The sequence below is a fragment of the Chaetodon auriga genome, chromosome 3, assembly GCF_051107435.1.
Source record: "Chaetodon auriga isolate fChaAug3 chromosome 3, fChaAug3.hap1, whole genome shotgun sequence".
NCBI lineage: Eukaryota > Metazoa > Chordata > Actinopteri > Chaetodontiformes > Chaetodontidae > Chaetodon > Chaetodon auriga.
The window spans coordinates 12,055,803-12,075,262 of record NC_135076.1 but is presented as its reverse complement, the minus strand read 5'-3'; the positions used below and the strand labels follow the sequence as shown (position 1 = coordinate 12,075,262).

The following is a 19,460-nucleotide window of genomic DNA, read 5'->3' as shown; positions in this document are numbered from 1 at the left end:
CCACTCACATTCTGGGTGCAGGGCACCAGGCTCATTAAGGAAGTCTGACGAGTGTATGAAAAGGCCTCTCACAGTTTGTGTGTGTATCAATCAATGTGACACTAACTAAACACACGGCGCTGTAGAGCAGGGATAATGAACAGCAATGGACTGAAGGCAAACTGAGGCTAAATCATGGGACAGAAATGATGGAGAGAGGGTGAGAGGGGAGAAGGCAGGTGGAAAGCAGCATGAAAGAAAGACATAAAATACACAGTCACAAGCTTAGAGAGAGCAGGGGGGTATTCCAGAAAGCGGGTTATGTGAAAACTCAGAGTAAGTTAAGCCTGAGATGAAGGAATGGTAACAGACTCTGTGAACATAACCTGCTCGCTGGCAGGTTTACTATAAGACACCCTGAGTTTCTACCTGTCTCCTCCCACATGAAGAAGGCTGTTAGACATCCATTGCCCATTCACTCCCAATCGGATTGATATCGAAGTTCAACTGATTCGAAGTGCTTTACGTCACGAGAGACTCTTCCGACCCAGATTAGATTTCCTGTCATTTCCATGAATATAATATAATATTTCCAGGAATATCTGTTCGAACGCTGCCGCTTTTCATCAAATGGTATAATTCATTAGGATTATTATTATTTGTAATATAGTTCTAACCATTAACATATAGGCTACAGGCTCAGATGAGCTTCCCCCGGGGATGCCTTCAGCCACCGTCGGTCACAGTTTTGGCTGAGGGCCAGCTCCTCAGCCTCTGTCAGAGGTGGTGGAGGTGGCCCTACACCCGTTTTTCGGGCCTCTGCCTTCTTTCTGTTGGCTGAGCAGAACTCAAATGTTAATCATTTTTTAAATTAGTATTTTATTGAGTGTTCGTGTACACATTGTCACATTTTAAATGACTTTAATACGTATAAAATTAAATTATGTAAACATTGTATCAAGTATTAATCCACTCAGTGGGGTATTAAGTGAGATGACGTGTTAAAACAACATGTTGTTAGGGCTTTAAATTACTACTTGAATTAGCCACTGACTTAATATTTACTTTGAAAAAATGAAATTAAAATCAAAGTGAGGTACAATCAGAGCCTCGCAAAATATGCCTTACCTTTTTGAATGATTTTTTTATTTTTCATTTTTAGCTGCTTCCAAGTTCGTTTCTCCCCCGTTGGATTGCGCCTAAATGAAAATAATTTTCAATTTTATTCTTATTTATATTCATAACTGTATGCTACGATCTTAAGTACAGTTAAATGTTAAGTCAGTGGAATAGTACATTCAAACTTACGCGTTGACTCGGGTACTATTTTTCTCCCAGGCCGTTTCTCTCTCCTTCGCTGCTGCAGCGGTGATAGATTTACGCCGAAATATGTGCTCATACTCCCCAAAGGCCTGCAATAAGACCTCCAACTCCATCGGGGGTAAAATAACTTTATCTTTTTTTTCAGTTGTCATGGCGACTCGTGGTATCAGGACTCCGTTGATGATGGCTGTTTATAGTGGTTGTGCATGCGAGCAACTCAAGGTGAACATACTCAGAGTTGATTGAACTAACTCAGATCGGCTGTTCAGGAACAGGATACTCAGAGTTTCCCATCTCAGGGTAAATCAACTCAGAGTTCAGGGATAGACGCAGAGTTTGTTGAACCTCCTACCTGGAATACCCCCCAGATCTTGGTTAAATGCTGTTTCGTCATAGCCATTTAACCTTTCTGAGGGCCTATAAGGTTTGAAACACTATCATGTGATTAAAATTTGACTAAAATTACATCAACTGGCCTCATGTGGTAAACCCTTGTAAAGTGGCACACTTGTTCTCAGTAACAGCCTGTTAATATCTCAGTCTTTGGCCTTCGGAGGCTGTGAGAAGACACATGAGGTTTTTAATTAGATCCATATTCAGAGGCGGCTCAGTTTCCAAGCCTTTATCCATGACTGAAACGAGGATGTCAGGACAAACAAACAGTCACCAGTGGGGGCACAAAACCTGGGATGCATCAATGTGAAGTGGGACATGTGCAAATTTGAGAGGAGCCAAGAGTGACCTGACAAAATGAACACACCCGTGGGTCCCCCTCAGTCCCCGTCAAGACAGGAGAGAGACACAGAGACAGGGTGACTTTTGGATGTGAATGCGGTGCCAGTATTTCACTGCCAACATCACAGCATGGATAAACACTGGCCACATGGCAATCTGTGACCCCCAGGTTGCCATTATTCAACACACACACATGCAGAAAAAGGAGCAGCCACGGAGAAATGACTGCTAACATACTCTTAAACAAACTAAGGCACACAAAAACACACACACACACACACACACACACACACACACACACACACACACACACACAGGCCCCTGCAGACCAGGAAAAGAGACAAATGGCAGACAGCCGCTAAGCTATCGTAAATCCTCCAAAATTTACTGAGCCCTGTTTGTGTCTGACAACATTGAATTGGCTCAAATAGCGAACAAATAGTGCAGGACAAAGAAAACAAAAACATGTTTAGTTGAATATCATTTACTCTGAAAGCATATTCTAAAATTAGGTCGTAAAAGCTAGAATGTCTGCTGAAACAGGCTCATTGCCAAAACTGTTTGCAGAGAGATTTCTTTTTTCTATATGCAGGCAAGGGACACGTTTGGCTATGATTGCACAGTGTGTGCACACTTGTACAATATTCCAGTTGTAAACCAGGTTAACATAATATAGCACAGTGAGTAAAATGATCCCACAAGTGGCATAAACTACAACAGGCTGAAGGCACTAAGAATGAAAAAAAAGACTCAGTGTTACAGAAATGTATTGCACCCAAGAGTGTATTGCATTTTTCTAGAAAACACATTATGTGTGAGAGGCGTCTAACGTTTTTCAGTATGTGGGTCATAGACTGTATATAAAGTATATATATAAACAAGACTGAACTCTTCTGTGGTGTAGGTGCCCAGCCATACAGTGAGCTTAACACCCCTGAAAAGAACACTGAAGACAGCACTCGGCCTTTTTAGTTTAGCATTTTACAAAGCAACCGTGAAACTGTGGAAACTTAATTTAAACAAATTTAATGATGGAGATTATAATTAAAAAAAAATATTAGAAACTAGAGTTAGGCCAAACATACTATAGTAAATAGTATATTACAGTATAGTATAGTAACAAGAAAACAGATATTAAATATACTGTCCCTCATGCCAGGACGAAACCATGTATGGCCAGAGGAAAAATAACAGCAAGTCTCCATGGGGAGTTCAAGACCATAGTTAATCTGGTACAGTAGCCCGAAAATAGCCAGTACTGTGGCTAGTTCAGTACGCAGTAAACTGACTGCAGAAAGAACTAAATTCCACTCAATCACAAATCAGCAATCACTAAGCAGCCAGCATAATAAAAAGAACAGAACAATGGGCATTTAGGGATGAGATGAAAGATGTCTGTCAATATTTTCTTGGCAACAGATCTGACAAAAACGGTCAGCTGTCAGCAGTGGTTGCTACTAGCAACAGATTGGAACTAAGGGCTGGTGGTAGAATCACTGTTGCCCAAATGCAAACATACGACACACCTTTCAGCACAATACAGCTCAATGCAACAACACCATGCCGAAGTTTGGTGTCAAGTTTCCACGGACGGGAATCCATCACACAGCATCAACAAAACACTCGAACAAAACTAAATATCAAAAGCTGAAATGGTCAAAACAATAACGTACACACTCCATCTACATCCATCATCCCCTCTTCTCCCTGCACACAGTCTCCCTGGTTTACTGTGTCTCTCTCACACACGGCTCAACACACACACAAACAATGCACACAAATCCTTTTATCCCTGAGCAAGAACTAACACTAAACCATTCAGCCTCTCTACAAGTCCAATTTTATTGACATCAGCGCATGCACACACACACACACACACACACACAAGCACGCACGCACGCACGCACGCACACACACACACACATACACACACACTGCATCTCACACTGCATATCAGAAAGTGTGTGGGTGGTGGTTTCCCCATAGGCCTGTGGTGACAATAAGTCAAGGAGACAGGGGATGTGCACACACGCATGCTGCACTAACACACACACAGACACACACACTCATATTATAGGGACAGATGGACATACTGTACATTCACCAAGTCACAGACTTTGCTGCTAAAACGTACACACACATAACATATACATACACATAGCTACACTCTGCATGCACTGGTGCATGCAAAGAACACAGAGTAGAGTGCAGGGAGCACTGACAGCACTGACAGCAAGGAGACAGAAGAGGTGACAACAGCGACAATGACGATTAAAATGTGACAATGTGTGAATGTGAATGTGTTGCCCAAGTCTTGTTTATCAGATAGCGGCACAGTGAATCTTACTGTAGCAGGAGGCTGTGATTCAGACTACAACAAACAGTTTCCTATTGATTTGACAAACTTTGTGGAAATTTGAACAATTCATCTCACATTTAAATCCCATTATTAACAGTGTGATGTGCAAGCTGACAATCAATAATCGTGCTTGCTTTCCAAATCAGATGACGGTACTCATATTTGCAGCATGGTTTAGCGTTTTACAGTGTAAACACATTATACTTTATGCCTGCTGTTATACCTTTGTGCTATATGTTCCCTTGGCTAGACATCTTTCACCAAGACACGTCTTTTACTGTGACATCTTTCATCTTCAGGTTTTCAAACACTATTGATATTTCTGAGAGGGATTTTCACCTAAATCCATCTCCTGCTCATTCCTCAAGCTATGTGCTTTTCAGCCATTAGATAAACACAGACTCTTTTTTCACAATGCTCGAGCTCTGAGGTGCAGTCTAATAGCTTTTGTTTGAACAAACAGTCCAGCTTATGCGGTAAATGGTTGCCACAGACCTACGGGGTGCTGCTCTGGGGAGTGAAGCTGATTTTTGGTGAGGAAGAAGCTGACTGATGGACTTTTTGTCAAATGATTCCTCGATTAAAAATAAGAAGGCTAAACCACTGAGGGATCAACCCACTGTAACCACCAACCACAATGTAAGAGCTCAGCCTCAGTTAACAATAGACTCAGTATAACACGATACAAATCATCAGCACCATAATCTACAGTCTCCAAAATTACCATCAAGTTTAATGAACACCATTCTAAGACCATTTCAGCAAAAACTGAACATCATAACCTTCATGTAAGTAACATTTAGTCCAGGGCTGTTGTGTTAGACTGCATCTGTTTTAGCGAAGCGTTCAGTGATGCTCAAATGGAACTAGTGAAAAGACGGCCGTCATAGAGAGGGAGACATGCCAGATCATTTTAGGACATGATTCCCTTCTCAGAGCGTCTCAGTGCTTAAAGACAGATGTCCTGTGTGTGCCAGGATGACAATGGAAGACAGCACAAAAATTTAAAAACATCTGAAGTGTGAACGACGTAATATAGTTATTATTCAGTTTTTTGCTGATGCAAGATCTTTTGAATCCGTCCCGTTGACAAACTGAACAGTTTAATGGGTCACCAAGTCTATGTGATGATAAATGTTCTGTCTTTCTTTATTCATGCTCAGCTGAAATAACTTTGGAATAACTTCAGCTTCAATAGCTTCAGTTTTCTGATGCGACTAGCCTGCGCTCATTCGATAAGATAAAGCACAATGCAGCCCTACCTCGCTCTGTATTGCTGCACATTGTGACCAGCAAATAGGACGTTGCCACAGCTCCTTTCAGTCGGTGTGACAGACAGCAGTCAAGTGGAGAATAATAAGCATTACTTATTTCTCAGAGCAGACAGAAAGGGAAAAGGCAGACAGGAAATGCACTGTTGGGTTCTGCTTACTTCAGCTCATACATATGTTGCTTTAGAGCTCTTGCTGTTAATGAATGCTTGTCTGAATGGGCTGAAAAGAATATACAGCTGGTACTTCACATACACACATACACAGATACACAAAGGCATAGACACATGCTGTCATGACTGATATGCTAATGACACAGCTGTATTCCCTCTAAGAAGGATTAAGGTATGCACGCAGACTAAGAAGTATGTTCATGTCGCGGGCACACACATGCTTGCTCAATCACACTGTTTGTAGCTCAGTCTGTAGCTGCACGAAGAAGCACAGTGTGAATAGATGCATGGGCCTTCCACACAGCACATAACCCCATTCTCTACGTCCAAACTGAAATGGCAACTAATTGCTCTTGTTCTTTGTGTCTCATTTTCTCCTGCTGCTTCTCTCTGTTTCTCTCCCCTCAATCGGACCAGGAATGTCATGTGGCTCGAGGGAAATGAAATCAACTATTATAGCCCCCAACAAAAAATGAACTGAAACTGACAGAGAAATCAAAAGAAGGGGATGAATGGCCAGCACCCCACACACACATGCACACACAAGGTGAAAACAATATAAGCCACGCTGTCATGACTGACAATAACGGCAAAAAAAAGAGAGATGTGACTCCCGCAGCATCCTAAATTTCACTGCAAATGTCACATTATCATCGAGGATAGATTTCAAGAGAGATGGAGGGTGAGGGGGTGAGGGTTGTAGAAAGTAGGAGGAGGAGGAGGAGGAGGAGGAGGAGGAGGAAAGGAAATGAGCTTGGAATGTAATGAAGACAAATTGGCTTTCCAATGTTTCCTGAATGTTAGCACTAAAGGCCACATGTTTTCCAGAGACCCGAGGACAAGTGCCTGTGGAACTACAGTGCTAACAAATGCTGATTCATAGAGACATGTAATTCCAAAACATTAACTCCAATCACTGTGTTACATCTGCCTATGATTTGACAATGTAGAAAAACTGAAATGAATGAAAAGTGTATCTCCATAGCTTACTGTGTAGGAACTAGGCTTGCAAAGGGTTGGTAACTTTCCAGACAATACTCCAAGGTAAGTTAAGGTAGGGCATTTGGGGAATTATGGAAATTTTTCACAATTTCAGTATGTAAAAACACACCTTTGTGAAAAAGGCAAAAGATCTTAGGGTATGTTTTGGTAACAGTATGTATTTAATTGAATGGTAACCCTGTACTGCCCTCAATACAGCACTCTTCCATTACATGTGCAGATAATTTGTGAGCATCCTATTAAATTCAGGAATTACGGGAAAAAAACACTGTCTGACTCTGAGGACTACATGCTTTCAGGTAGGTCTTGATTACATTATGGGGCTGAACATTTTATATCTATGATATTTCTTTTAGCATCTCACAGTAGCATAAAGAAAATAGACAGTTGTTGACACCTTCTGCTCCTCTGTTATTGCTCATTAGCTGTAGGATGTAGCTTGACTGGGTATGTTAACTGAGGAGTTTTAATTAATTTATTTCCATTCATCCTTCCTCAGTGTTCCACATTGTTCCCCACTGGTTGCGTTGCTATTAATGTTAATGTATTGATGTTCAGTGAAAGTTTAATACAATCAATTACACCAGTCAACTAATTCCATTAATGTCCAATTCAATTAAATTGACTTTTTTATTGCTTATAATATAAAAGGTCTGTTTCTACATCTGCATATGACACTGTGAAAAAAGACAGCCTGAGCAAATAAACCCTATATTTCCATGTTAAAATTCCTATTAATTCCCATCCAAAATTTCCACCTTGAATATTCCTAGAGTTTTGCAACCATGATAGAAACCTTAAAGCTCCATTACATGAAGTTCAGCATCGATTGACAATCAACCGAATGACTTCCTATAATCCCACTAAAAAACAATACATTTTCTTTTTTTTTTTTTTGTCTGTTGCGGAAACTTTGTATACTTAAAGCTGCCATAATCAATACTTTTATACCAAAAATGGATCACATTCCTTGAAAGTAAAAAAGTTGTGACAGTACTGTTGATCCCACTGGGAACCAACACCAAACTGTGCAGTACAATATGCTCATGTGTTCACTGTTTCTGTAGTTCTTAATTGAAGATTTTCATTGATTTAGTCATATTTGGCTTTATCAGTAATCCCATGATTACTAAAAAAAAAAAAAAACAGCAAGAACAACATAAATGTACTGGTTACCATAATTATTCCTTTTCTGTTCACAAAGAAAAAATGTGTTTTGAATATCCAGAGAAAACACAGTTCGGTTCTGAGTTTTGCTTAAGAAATCCAGACATCTTTAATGGAGGGAAAGGGGAACCTTATGTTCACTTGCAAATTGCTGCAGCATCATTATCACCCTTCTCAAAAGCAACCTTTTCAGAGAATTAAGGAATTACTTTATAATCATACAGTGTTATTAACCTACTGTGTTCATTCGTCTTCTTAATGCAGTCTCTAATTTTCTCCTTCTCTCATGGTTTTGATGGGCAATGATGTGTGTGCTAATGTGTGCTTTAACTACAGCTGACTGAAACATTTGCAAAGAATATGGAAAGTAAGTGAAACAAACAAAAACATGCGTGCAAAGCATATCCATAGGAACAGTTGGTCAAAGGCATCAATCTGGACTCGGCTTATGTTTGCTTATCATGAAACATTGACTTTTGACTCGTTTCCAATATCTGAAGGAAGGTAGCTAACTGTCTAGCAACCTGTTTATTTTTTAGGCTTTAGCAGTGAAAAATACAGTTTTTTGCATCTTCATCATGAGCAAGACACTCTAGGATAGAACTGCATTGCTGCTCTGGTAGACTATTTACAGCAAGGGACAATTGTGTGGTGACAAGCAATACACCTCATGCGTGAAATTCAAACTGACAGCAGTGTAAGTACATGGTACAGTATGTTCTTTACAGTAGTAGTACCAAAGTAACCACTAGGACATCCCAGGGGAACAAGCGCATACCTTCCCATCAGCCCTTTACCACTGCATGCATGAAAGACTACTTAAGCTAATTAAGCAGTCAAGTTGCTAACATCGTGTCAAGATCATGGAGTTGTTTCTTGTAAATATCTCACTGCCTCGTCATGTGGAATTCATGAATCCCTCATGTTGCTTTATTACGAGTGGATGTAGACGGAAACATATAGCCAGGTCAAATAGAGCAGTTATAAAATTAACATGAGCAATCTGAGAATTTAATAAGCCATGTGTGTTACGCACCATCACCGTGTAAAAGGGCGTGAAACATGTCACCCGTGACTTGTCGCAAGTTTTCATCCCTTGGATCCCCATCCCAGCCAAGATAACCACATACATGTTAACATGCACAGAAGCATGCACACACATACACAATTCTGAGCCACCATACTCCTTCACCCATCAGTAATAGTTAAGTTTCTGCTTGGCTGGTTCAGTGCAAGGAGACAGGAGCGAGAGATGGGGGGTGCTGAACCAAGTCATGCAGCGTGAGAGAAGAGGAAGAGGAGGAGGAGGAGGAGGAGGAGGAGGAGGAGGAGGAGGAGGAGGAGAGGGGTGGAGGTAGCCTGGTTCCAGACCTGTGAATCATTGCTCACATCACCAAATTTATTAGTGACTCAAGAAGGACTGATGTTGCTCTTATGAATGGCCGTTTTGTGGTTGGAGAAACAGCCAATCAGAACCTCTGTTTGCAGGACAAATGCAGATGGCCATTACAAATCTATGCCAGATTCAGACAGTGGGACCAACCTACGAGTACATGTGGAGCCTGCATAAGTATAATTCCAGGATAAATCATATGAACACTGTTAGTAGTTCTCTGAAAATAACAACAGACATCATCCAGCCATCCTGGTGGTTATGGGTTTAACCAGGAAGCACAGCATCCTCAATTCCCTGTCACTCTCCAAGCCTTTCGTGTCATCTTTCTCCGATAAAGAAAAAAAAGAAACAGATGCATAAATTGATTATGATGATGTGTTTTTAAGCACAGGAAAACACTAACTTCCATGGGCTCCAATATTTTTAAATACATGAGTTATGTCACAACTTTTCCTATTAGTGACAGCAGAGAGATAAAAATACCCTCCTACTGTTGAAAGTTGTTCTAAATTGTATTCAGAAATCCCAAAGATGATATGGATCTTGTGTGAATGTGAAGATACGGACTTAACTATGCTGTTACACTGGCTTTTAACATTGCCTCGAGTTTCTAATGTGCAACCATTGCAAGTCATTTCTTCTTCAAGCACACCTATTTTTTTCCCACTCCAGTTAATTGCCTGTTTCTCGACAAAACAAACATGAGAAAATAGCTGACTTGAAGTGGGAGCAGGGCTAACATTAGCTAAAATGTTAGGTTTGCCAGAATATGCTGGCGACAGCGGATTTGAACATTTCCTCGATTTTCTTACATGTTCACATTTCAAGTCAGTTCCTCTCCCAAACACGCCTATTTTTACCCACTTTAGTTAATTACCTGTTTGAGGACAAAACAAACAAAACATGAGAAAATGGCTGACTCAAAGTGAGAGCAGGGCTAACATTAACGAAAACATTAGCTAACATGTCTAGGTGACTTGCTAATGTTAGCTCTCTGTGCGCTAAAACGTTAACACATTAGCTCGAAGCTACTTCAAAGAGGCACAGTATCCAAAAAAATCTTCAATCTTCTTAATCAGTTATTTGTGTTGAGTTTATTAAACACAGTCTCTTTTTTGTGTCTGTTATAATTGTTAGAACACCGTGCTCTAATTTTTCTTTTCTTTTTTTTTTTGCCTCTTGCTTAACTTGCCTCCTAACACCACTGAAAACAGCCGACAAATGGCTGTGTGTTCAAAGATTCTGCGTTTTTGCTTTTTGTATATATTTATATATATATATATATAAATGCTGCAAACCCAAAATCTGTTCATGGTTACAAAAACAGTTCACATGGGCAATTCGTGACACAGTCTCCAACATTCCCACAGAGTTGCAGAGTATTATGCAATTGCAATATATTTCTCTGATAGATGTTTTAGCCGTTTGCTCTGTAATGCGATAATCTCTCTTTTGTCTCTCTGTCTGTCTCCCTGTCTCTTACTCAAGTGAGCAGTTGGCGTAAACACACTGTCTGCAGCAGTAACAATAATCACGCCAAGCCTTGCCTGACGTCCGTATAAAGATGATTTTGGGTGAGTCACGGAGGCGAGCGCAGAAAGAAACAAATCAATAGCAGACGGTGTGTTGGACAGAATAGTGTGGTGAGATGGATATTTAGGTTGACATTTAAGCAAAGGTAAATAACCCTCTGTGTAGAGTGACCTCTGTTTGTTTTGCTGTGGCTGACTCCTCTGTGGTAAATGAGGTCTGTTTTTCTGTTTATCTCTCTCCCTCTTTCAATATATACAGCTTGTGCATTTCCTTCCCTCCACCTCTTTATCTGTCCCTCCAGCCGTCTCCGGTATCTCTTCATCCCTCCGGAAAGCATCTGATGGACGTCAACACACAAGACAAGGCCAAGTTCAACATAATCTAAGTGAGCACTCTTTTCTATTGTACCGGTAGATAAAAGCAGCCTTAAGTGATTTACATTTCACAGATCCGTAGGTGTGATGATCTTTAGTTAGGTGTTTGGTGAGGTTTAGCTGTGCAGTGCATTTATTTATTCATACATCAACATTTTTGCGGAGAAAAGAGGGATTTTTCGTGTCCTCTTTCCCATTTTTCCCTCCTCTCCCTTCGTTCTATTCCCATGGCAGCTTCTTATTCCCTCAAATCTCCCTCTCTCTCTCTCTCTCTCTCTCTCTCTCCTTGATGTGCTTTTTGTGTGAGTGGAAAACAGAGCGGTCATACGCCTCAGCTGGCCATCAAAGATTTACATCATGTGGTGCTCTACAGTGGGAAAGAGAAAGACTGAGGAGAAAGACCCGGACAGAAAGGGAGAGGGATGCCTACAAAAGAAACAAAGACAGACAGTGAGGAAGAAAGAAGCAGACAGAGTGAAACTTAGGATAGATACACACACACACACACACACACACACACACACACACACACACACACACACGGACAAAGAGACAGAGACAGACACAGAAAGAGACAACAACTGAACAGCTCAAACAGAAGAGTCATTGTATGAGTAGTAAATCCAGTAGGTCAGGAGTTCACCGGCCACTAGACCACCGCAGGGCCAAATAATGCTAGCAAGGCTGGAATTTATAATTGATCACTCCAGAGTTTGGAAAACTTGTTCCATTTGTTGGATTCAAGATTGTCAACAGATTTCCATTTAAAATGCCCAGGCCTTGAACAGGAAGAGTGAAGAAGAGCAAGAGATGGAATAGTGATAGTGCACAAGTCTTTCTGGATCGATAATCTTCATAATAATGTGTGTGTGTGATGCACTTTCCTCGACTTATGAAGAGAGAACATTTGAGGTTTGAGAGCAGATGATTAAACCCAATGTAAAAATCCCAGACTAAGACAAATACAGGTTTGTGAAGATTTCTGACAAAAAATAATGGCCTCCAAAACAACATATATAGGCATTTTAGTTTGGTTGGTTAGGTTTAGGCAAAGGAACAACTTTGTTAGGCTCAGAGAAATATCACGATGTGGTATAAATCATGATATTTTAACTCTGTTAAACCTGCAAACCTGTTTGTCCACCAACTCCTGAGGGAAATCTCTGCGTCTTTAGGTGCTCCACGATCCACCATGTTCCCCAGCTAGTCTTTCACTGTGTGTGTCTACCGTTTGGAGCTGAACGCTAGTAGCACTTTGGTAAGTCACAGAGCTACATGCTGTGGGTCAGGAGACAGAGCGGCCCTCCCCCGATCAGAGGGTTGGTGGTTCGGCCCCTGGCCCCTGCAGTCTACAAGTCAAAGAGTCCTTGGGAAACATACTGAACCCCATCAGTGTGTGACCGTGTGCGTGTGAATGCTGACTTGTGTTGATAAGTGCTTTGAGTGGTCAGTAAGACTAGAAAAGTGCCGTATAAATGCAGTCCACTTCACATTTAATATGTTTAGAAAAGAAACTAACATCTGGGATCACAGATTACGATTCCCCTAAAAATAAGGTCTTCTTCTTCTTTGCTTCTATTTGTTCTCTATAATCAGTGAGAAGCAATGCAGTGCTAAAATTAGGAGAATATATAAAAACATTACATAATTAAGCTTTTCTCATTTTTCCAGTAGGCAGTAGGCAGCCCTTGCTAAGACATATTACTAATTCATCATCCTTTTTTATAACTTTTCCAAGGTCTGGCACAGGTGGGGAGACAATTAGGCCAGACAGAGTGTGTTCACGGTAATACCCTGAAGGATTCCCAGAAAAGGTGATTTTTTTTTTAAGGCAAGAGGGATAATGATATTTTGGGGGAGACGACAGTGTATTTAAATATGGGATAAAGCAAAGGGTGCAGTGATTAATCTTGTAATCCTGCCGATTACTCAACTATAACCTAACATGTACTTTGTGCCTGCTGAAAAACAAGCATGCAAAACAAGTGAAAAACACCTGCTACTAGTTGGCAAGTGCCATTATCTCTTTCATTTTCTCCTTGCTGTCCTCACTGCCACGCGTCCCCCTCTGGAGATGACTGCTGATTTTTCCCTTTCGGCTCTTTCTCGCTGTCTATTCTGCCCCCCCCCCCCCCCCAATTTCCATTTTTAGCTTTTTACCTGTCACTCCTTAAGCATTACAATGACTGAGCAGATAGATCTGTGTCTCACTCGAGGCCACTTTCTCATGAACATGGCTGTTAATGGGCTGGACCAGCAGTTAATGGCTGTAATGGGTGTTGTCATGTCCCTGGATCAAGCCCATATAACGCGGACTTATGGGAACAAACAAGGCAAAGGACAGTACTGCCATCTTTAATGATTTCTAAACGCATTTCTGCTGTGGTTTTTCTTCTGGCGTTTCCCCCTGTACCCACCCAACCCCCACAAATCTTCCTCTCTCTGCTCAGAAATAGGATATACAATGACAGAGGGAAGAGATAAACAGACAGTGAGTCCCCGTTCTCACTGCTGCTGTGGAAGGAGGAGAGAGCCAGTCATACAAGGAGAAAAGAGAGAACAAACATGCATCACATAGACAAATACATTATGTGCATCCAAAAACACACATATGGACATAGCGTCAAAAAAACATATACGTATTCTCCCACAGACACAATTTATGACCACACTAATGTGACACACATATACACGTATCTGTTTTGCATCATCAACACAGCATGTCGCCACAACACACAGGAACAGATTCATATCTGGACTTATTTCCTTTCCCTCCCTATCCTACGACAGAGACTGTTTTTTTTGTTTTTTTTTTGTGCTATCACATATTTGTTGACATGTAACCCATTTAATTTAATTTCATAATTCCTTCTTAGTAGACAGTGATTTTCACCTTCACAAACCTTATGAAAAAAAGAAAACAAGGCGCCTCTCTCTGCCACTGCCTAATTTGAACAAATGGGAGTGCTGTTTTTATGAGGGAGAAGAGTCACCTTGAATCTTTCGCATCAAATCACAGCAGCTCTTTTCCTTGCCTCTGATCCATACATTGCATAACATAGAAACCCCTGGCTTCACATTCACTATCCTGCCTAACTGCTGCAAAATGAGGAGGTAGACTCGGGGAGTGGGTGGGGGATGGGGTGCAAAATGATGCAAATAAGAATAGTGTGAAGTATGGAAAGCTAACATGTGAATATATCATTTTTTTGAGCCTATGATCTTGTTAAATTGTGGTTCAGTCAGATTTGCAGCTTCTGGGCTTCTTCTAGGAAATGAACCAAGAGGAATAACCAAGAATTTCATTGTGTCATTTTCATTGTGGATGACACAATGAAATGTGACTGGAAGCAGATGTGCATTGTGTGATGTTGCATCGTATTTGTCATTGTGTTGTGTTACGTGGACATCCATTTGCTCATTGGGGTTATGAACCAAAAAGGTTAAGAACCACCGGTTTGCATAATGCTCCTCCCTCCACATCACGGCAGCCATCCAAAACAAGGACTGATCCACACGCATACACGCACGCACACACACACACGCACACGCACACACACACACACACACACACACATACACACACACACACACACACACACACACACACATTTCACCTAGGTACAGGGCAAAGATACACAACATCAAAATGGAGGACAGGGGAGTCCGCTAAATGTGATTTTATTGCATTATGTAATCCTTTAACCCAGTGACAAATCACCAAACAGCAGCCTTATCCCATATTTCTGACCCCACTCATTGTGTCAAAGCCCCTCTTTTCTTTAATCTTTTATCAAGCGCTTATTTTTTTTTTTTTTTTTTTACCATCTACCTCATCTTTTCTACCTGTATTTTCACACCTCTTCTGAGACATTTCTTCTCTCCCCTCCTCCTCTCTCTCCCTCTTGCTGGCTGTCTGTTTAAGCCCTCTCCCTTTCCTGTTAAAGGATTCCTCTGTCCATCTCCCAGTTCTCATCCCTTTTGCTTCCTCTCCTTGCCTTTATTTTCCAAACCACCCACTCTTACTTGCTATCTCTCTCTTAATCTCTCCCAATTCCCCACCAATTCGACCCCCATTAAGTCTCTTTGGTTTCCTCTTTCCATCCACATCCTCTCCATCTTATCTCACCATACTCTAATCCTCTGTCACATCCCTCGACCCCTGCATCCCACCCCTCCCACCTCCCTTATCTATATCCGTCAACCCTTTTTTCCTGCCTCCCCTCCCTGTTTTTTTTTCCAATAACCCCCCCACCATAGGTCTTACCAGGTATGGGCTACAGTGAAGCGTCTTCTCTGTCGGATGCTCTTGTTGACCATCAGTTTGCGGAAGAGGCGTGGGGAGCTTCTGGGGGACAGCTTGGGGGACGTGGCGCCCCTCTTCCCTCCCACCACACCTGGCATTTTGGGAGGCTCCAGCTCCAGGTGCATGTGCTCCTTGAATGTCCGGATGCAGGAGTCCATCTCAACGCTCAGCTCGTTGGACGACATCCCTGTAGGCTGGGCTGAGCCCTATGTGGCGGACCTTCCTTCCTCTTTCAGATTCTGCCCCTTTCTGTCCAAATTCAGTCACATCAGCTGGTCATGTACAGCTGATTTTGTCCTCCTCTTGCCTTATCCAGACACAGAGAAGTTTGCAGTGGGCTAAGATGTGACGGATTGATTGAGGCTACCTCACACACAAACATTCACCCAGGAAAAGGCCAGCTCACACATACCTTTTCTTGTTTGTGCTGCCTCTGCGCTTTCCTTCCCCCGTTTTCCCTGTTGTTCACTGGTTTGGGGATTCGCCAGCCAGCAGTTGTGCCCTCTTCGCCTCTCTCTTTGGCTCATGCACCGTGCTTTAGGGGAGCTTTACCCTCAGCAGGGTCACTTATAGCTCCTTCTGTGAGAGAAGAATTCCTCCTCTCAACACTACTTCACTCCCATCTCCTTCCTGGTCTTGCCGTCTATAAAGTGCACACCCCAGTGCTCAGTCACTCACTCTCCTTTGCTCTGTGTCCCTCTGCCTCTCTCAGCGCTGGTGCCTGCTAAATGCCACCTCAGTACCAACTGTTTCTCTCAGTCCATCCAGGCAGCTTGATGTTGGAGGATCTCCCTTATGAAAGATTCAGAAGGGCTGAAAACTGCTCTCTGCCTCCACTTGTCTTGCTCTCCCTTCCATCATCCACTGCTTGACTGACCTCCTATTTCTGCAAACAACTCCCACCTCTCCCAAAGGCACTCCCGGTGTGGCACAGAGTGACTCCCACTATGCCGAGCCTGATGTCAGATTTCCCTTCACTCGCACAGTCAGTGCAGTGAGCGGAGCACAGCACAGCACAGCACAGCACAGCACAGCACAGCACAGCACGCAGGCAAATGCTTCACTTGCTGTTTCATTCAGAATATACACAAGGAGCTGAGAGCAGGCACGCAGCGAGTGCAAGCCACGCCTCCCCTGTTAAGGATTGGCTGGTGGCTGGTGTGACGACAAGCAGGCAGGCACAGTAACAGGTTGTCAGATTTATTATTTATTTTTTTGTTTAGCCGGGATTTGTGGTAATGTTGCTGATGATGTTGTGACCTTTAGTGTGGCATGCAACTGGTGAGTGCAGGCCAAGAAAAAAATGGCAATTTGGAATGGGGATAAATGCAAACAGCTTAATGGGCATCGGTGAGGAGAAATATACACACTGATCAAAGGTCAGATGATTCAAATAAACACTCCCAAGCAAGCACATAAAAGTCCTTCTGCGGTATGAAAGCAACCACATATTAACTTAATACACAACCTATATTCCACCACATTTTCTCTCTCTCTGTCTCTTTTTCTCTCACACACATACAAACACATCCATATTTCTGTCTGAAAGGAAGCAATCCAACCATGAGATTGCCTCAGAGAGAAAGAAAGAAAGAAAGAATTGATAGACACAGTTATTCCAGATATGTATCAACACACACAAAGGGCTACTCAGAGTGATGAAAAGAAGACAGAGAGAGAAAGAGGGGCAATGCCCTAAAGGTGCAGAGACAGAGAAGATGAGGGAGAGAAATCCGAAAGGAACATCAGAAGAGGCAGAACGGCAGCGTGACGAGTATTCGAATTGTGAGCATTTCCTCGTGCGCTCTGTGGACTGATTTGTTTTGGTTGTGAGTCACTGATGATTCTGAGCCATCGGATCATGACGTGCTTTCTCACTAAATGCTTGCCAATAAGCCCTTTGAAAATAGTCTTTCCAAGATTGTATATAAAGAAAACACTTGTAGTAACATGAGGCGTCACAGGAGCACAGCCGGCCAGAGTGTGTAGCATCTGTAGCTATAAAATCAGCTGAAGATGCATGGCAATCCTGGGCTTTTCTTCCTCTGTCCCTCTCCTATTTTATATGCAAGAACAATCAGTCAAAGTTTCACCAGCAAACGGACTAAAGCGATACTTGAGAATCAGAAATATGCTTATATTTTTCTAACTAATAAATACCAGTCGCCTCTAATACTGGTATGTGAACTGGTTGTCATACACTGTTAGTCCCCCGAAAAGAGACTCGAGTTGCCTGGGATTAAATTATCAACCATTATACTATGTCATTTCTAATCATACAATAAAATGCCTTAAAATTTAAATGAACAAATACAAGTAAAACACACGTCTCTCTCTTTTTTTCCAGCACCTCTCCCCATTTAAGGTTCCCTTGTGCGTGGTTTGGGTCTTTGCAGTACACAACAGTACAAATCCAGAAGATTCAATCCAATAAATAATGCCCAAAATGAAGGCAAATCTTCTCACTAAACTTCACAAATTTTGCCTGCTGGGCAAAGGCGCGCATTGCTTTCTGACTAGGTCTGGTAGAGGAATGGATTAATGGGACAGTGAGCGTACAAGCAGTGAGACAGCATCCCCCATAAGAGAGCAACTGCAACAGCAGATATAAAAGGAAATGCTTCCAGACAAGATCAAAGCAATGAGTGCTATTCTGATGCAGTCAACGATCAGCTCTATAGAACAGCTTATACTGCTGCAAAGGACAGGCTGGCTTACACAAATATGAGTGCCCTCATAAAAGTTAATGAACTGAATGGCGCCCCAGTCAGCACTGCCAACATATGTGAACATTCATGTGCTGTGATCATAGCCAAAGAAATGAAGGCAGCATTTGTGTCTAATGTCAAATCGCTTGATGTTCCCATTAGCATGGCTTTGGATGAAAGTACCACATGATATACAAGACTGTTTATGTGTAGTCATTTTTGACATAGTTGAAGTGGACAGGGAAACAGATGCTGAGTCAATATGCAGTGCTCTAAAGGAGAGCCTTCAGGGTACTGGGATGGATGATGATGATTTTCTGGAGGATAAATCTGACCAGCATTGCCACGGATGGAGCAGCTGTCGTGACTGAGAGAGAGAATGGACCTGTGATGAGACTTAAACGGGAGTTTCCTCAAGTCCTGTCACTTCACCGCCTGGCTCATCGCTTGGAGTTGGCAGTGCACACTTCTTTGAAAGAGGTGGGAGGATACAATCATTTTGAATGTTTCCTCTCTGAATTGCATTCATTGTACCACCAGTCTGCCACAAATTGCAAGAGAGTTAAGATGCAGAACTGAATACGGGCTAGATACAGGGGCTTCATAAACCATCCTGCATCATCAGGGTTCCTCTCAGTGACTTGGCATGCTTCAAGGATGCATTAGGGGAACTTTGCAATCTTTCTCTTTAGTCACAAAAACATGACTTGTCTCTAGCCAATGCAAGCTGTCACATCCAGCAGACAACTGATGTTCTGAGAATGGTGAAAGCTTAAAACCATTTAAAGGTGTTGATCATACGTCTACCTCCGGAAAGATAAACAGGTTGCAGTCATCGATAATCTCACTAACGATTACCTGACAGGAAAAAGATGGCCTCCTGGTTGAAGTAGAGATTAAACATTTGGGGGATTCATCATCTGGGCACCATGAATGTCCGTACAAAAGTTTGTGCCAATCCATCTTGTAGATGTTGATTTTGATTAACACGGGATCATCAACATCACAGGATTCATCATCTGGGCACCGTGGACATTTGTACCAATTTTCATGGCAATCCATCAAAGAGTTGTCAAGACATGTCACTAAAACCTGCTGGTAGCACTGCAGGAAAAGTCAGAGGATCATCGTGTC

At 42.1% G+C, this 19,460-nt stretch overlaps 1 protein-coding gene across 2 annotated transcripts in view; it reads right to left on the bottom strand.

Moving 5' to 3' along the window:
- The window catches only part of pde4ba (phosphodiesterase 4B, cAMP-specific a), a 163,751-nt gene that overhangs the window by 105,012 nt on the left and 39,279 nt on the right, over positions 1-19,460 (bottom strand). The window contains exon 1 of one of the 2 annotated variants that reach the window (XM_076724419.1): positions 15,580-16,691. The exons of the other annotated variant lie outside the window; for it this stretch is intronic. Within the exon in view, the coding sequence (XP_076580534.1) occupies positions 15,580-15,803 (224 nt within the window). The 5' untranslated portion in view covers positions 15,804-16,691. Of the gene's footprint in view, positions 1-15,579; positions 16,692-19,460 lie in introns of those variants that run through there. 2 annotated transcript variants of the gene reach the window in all.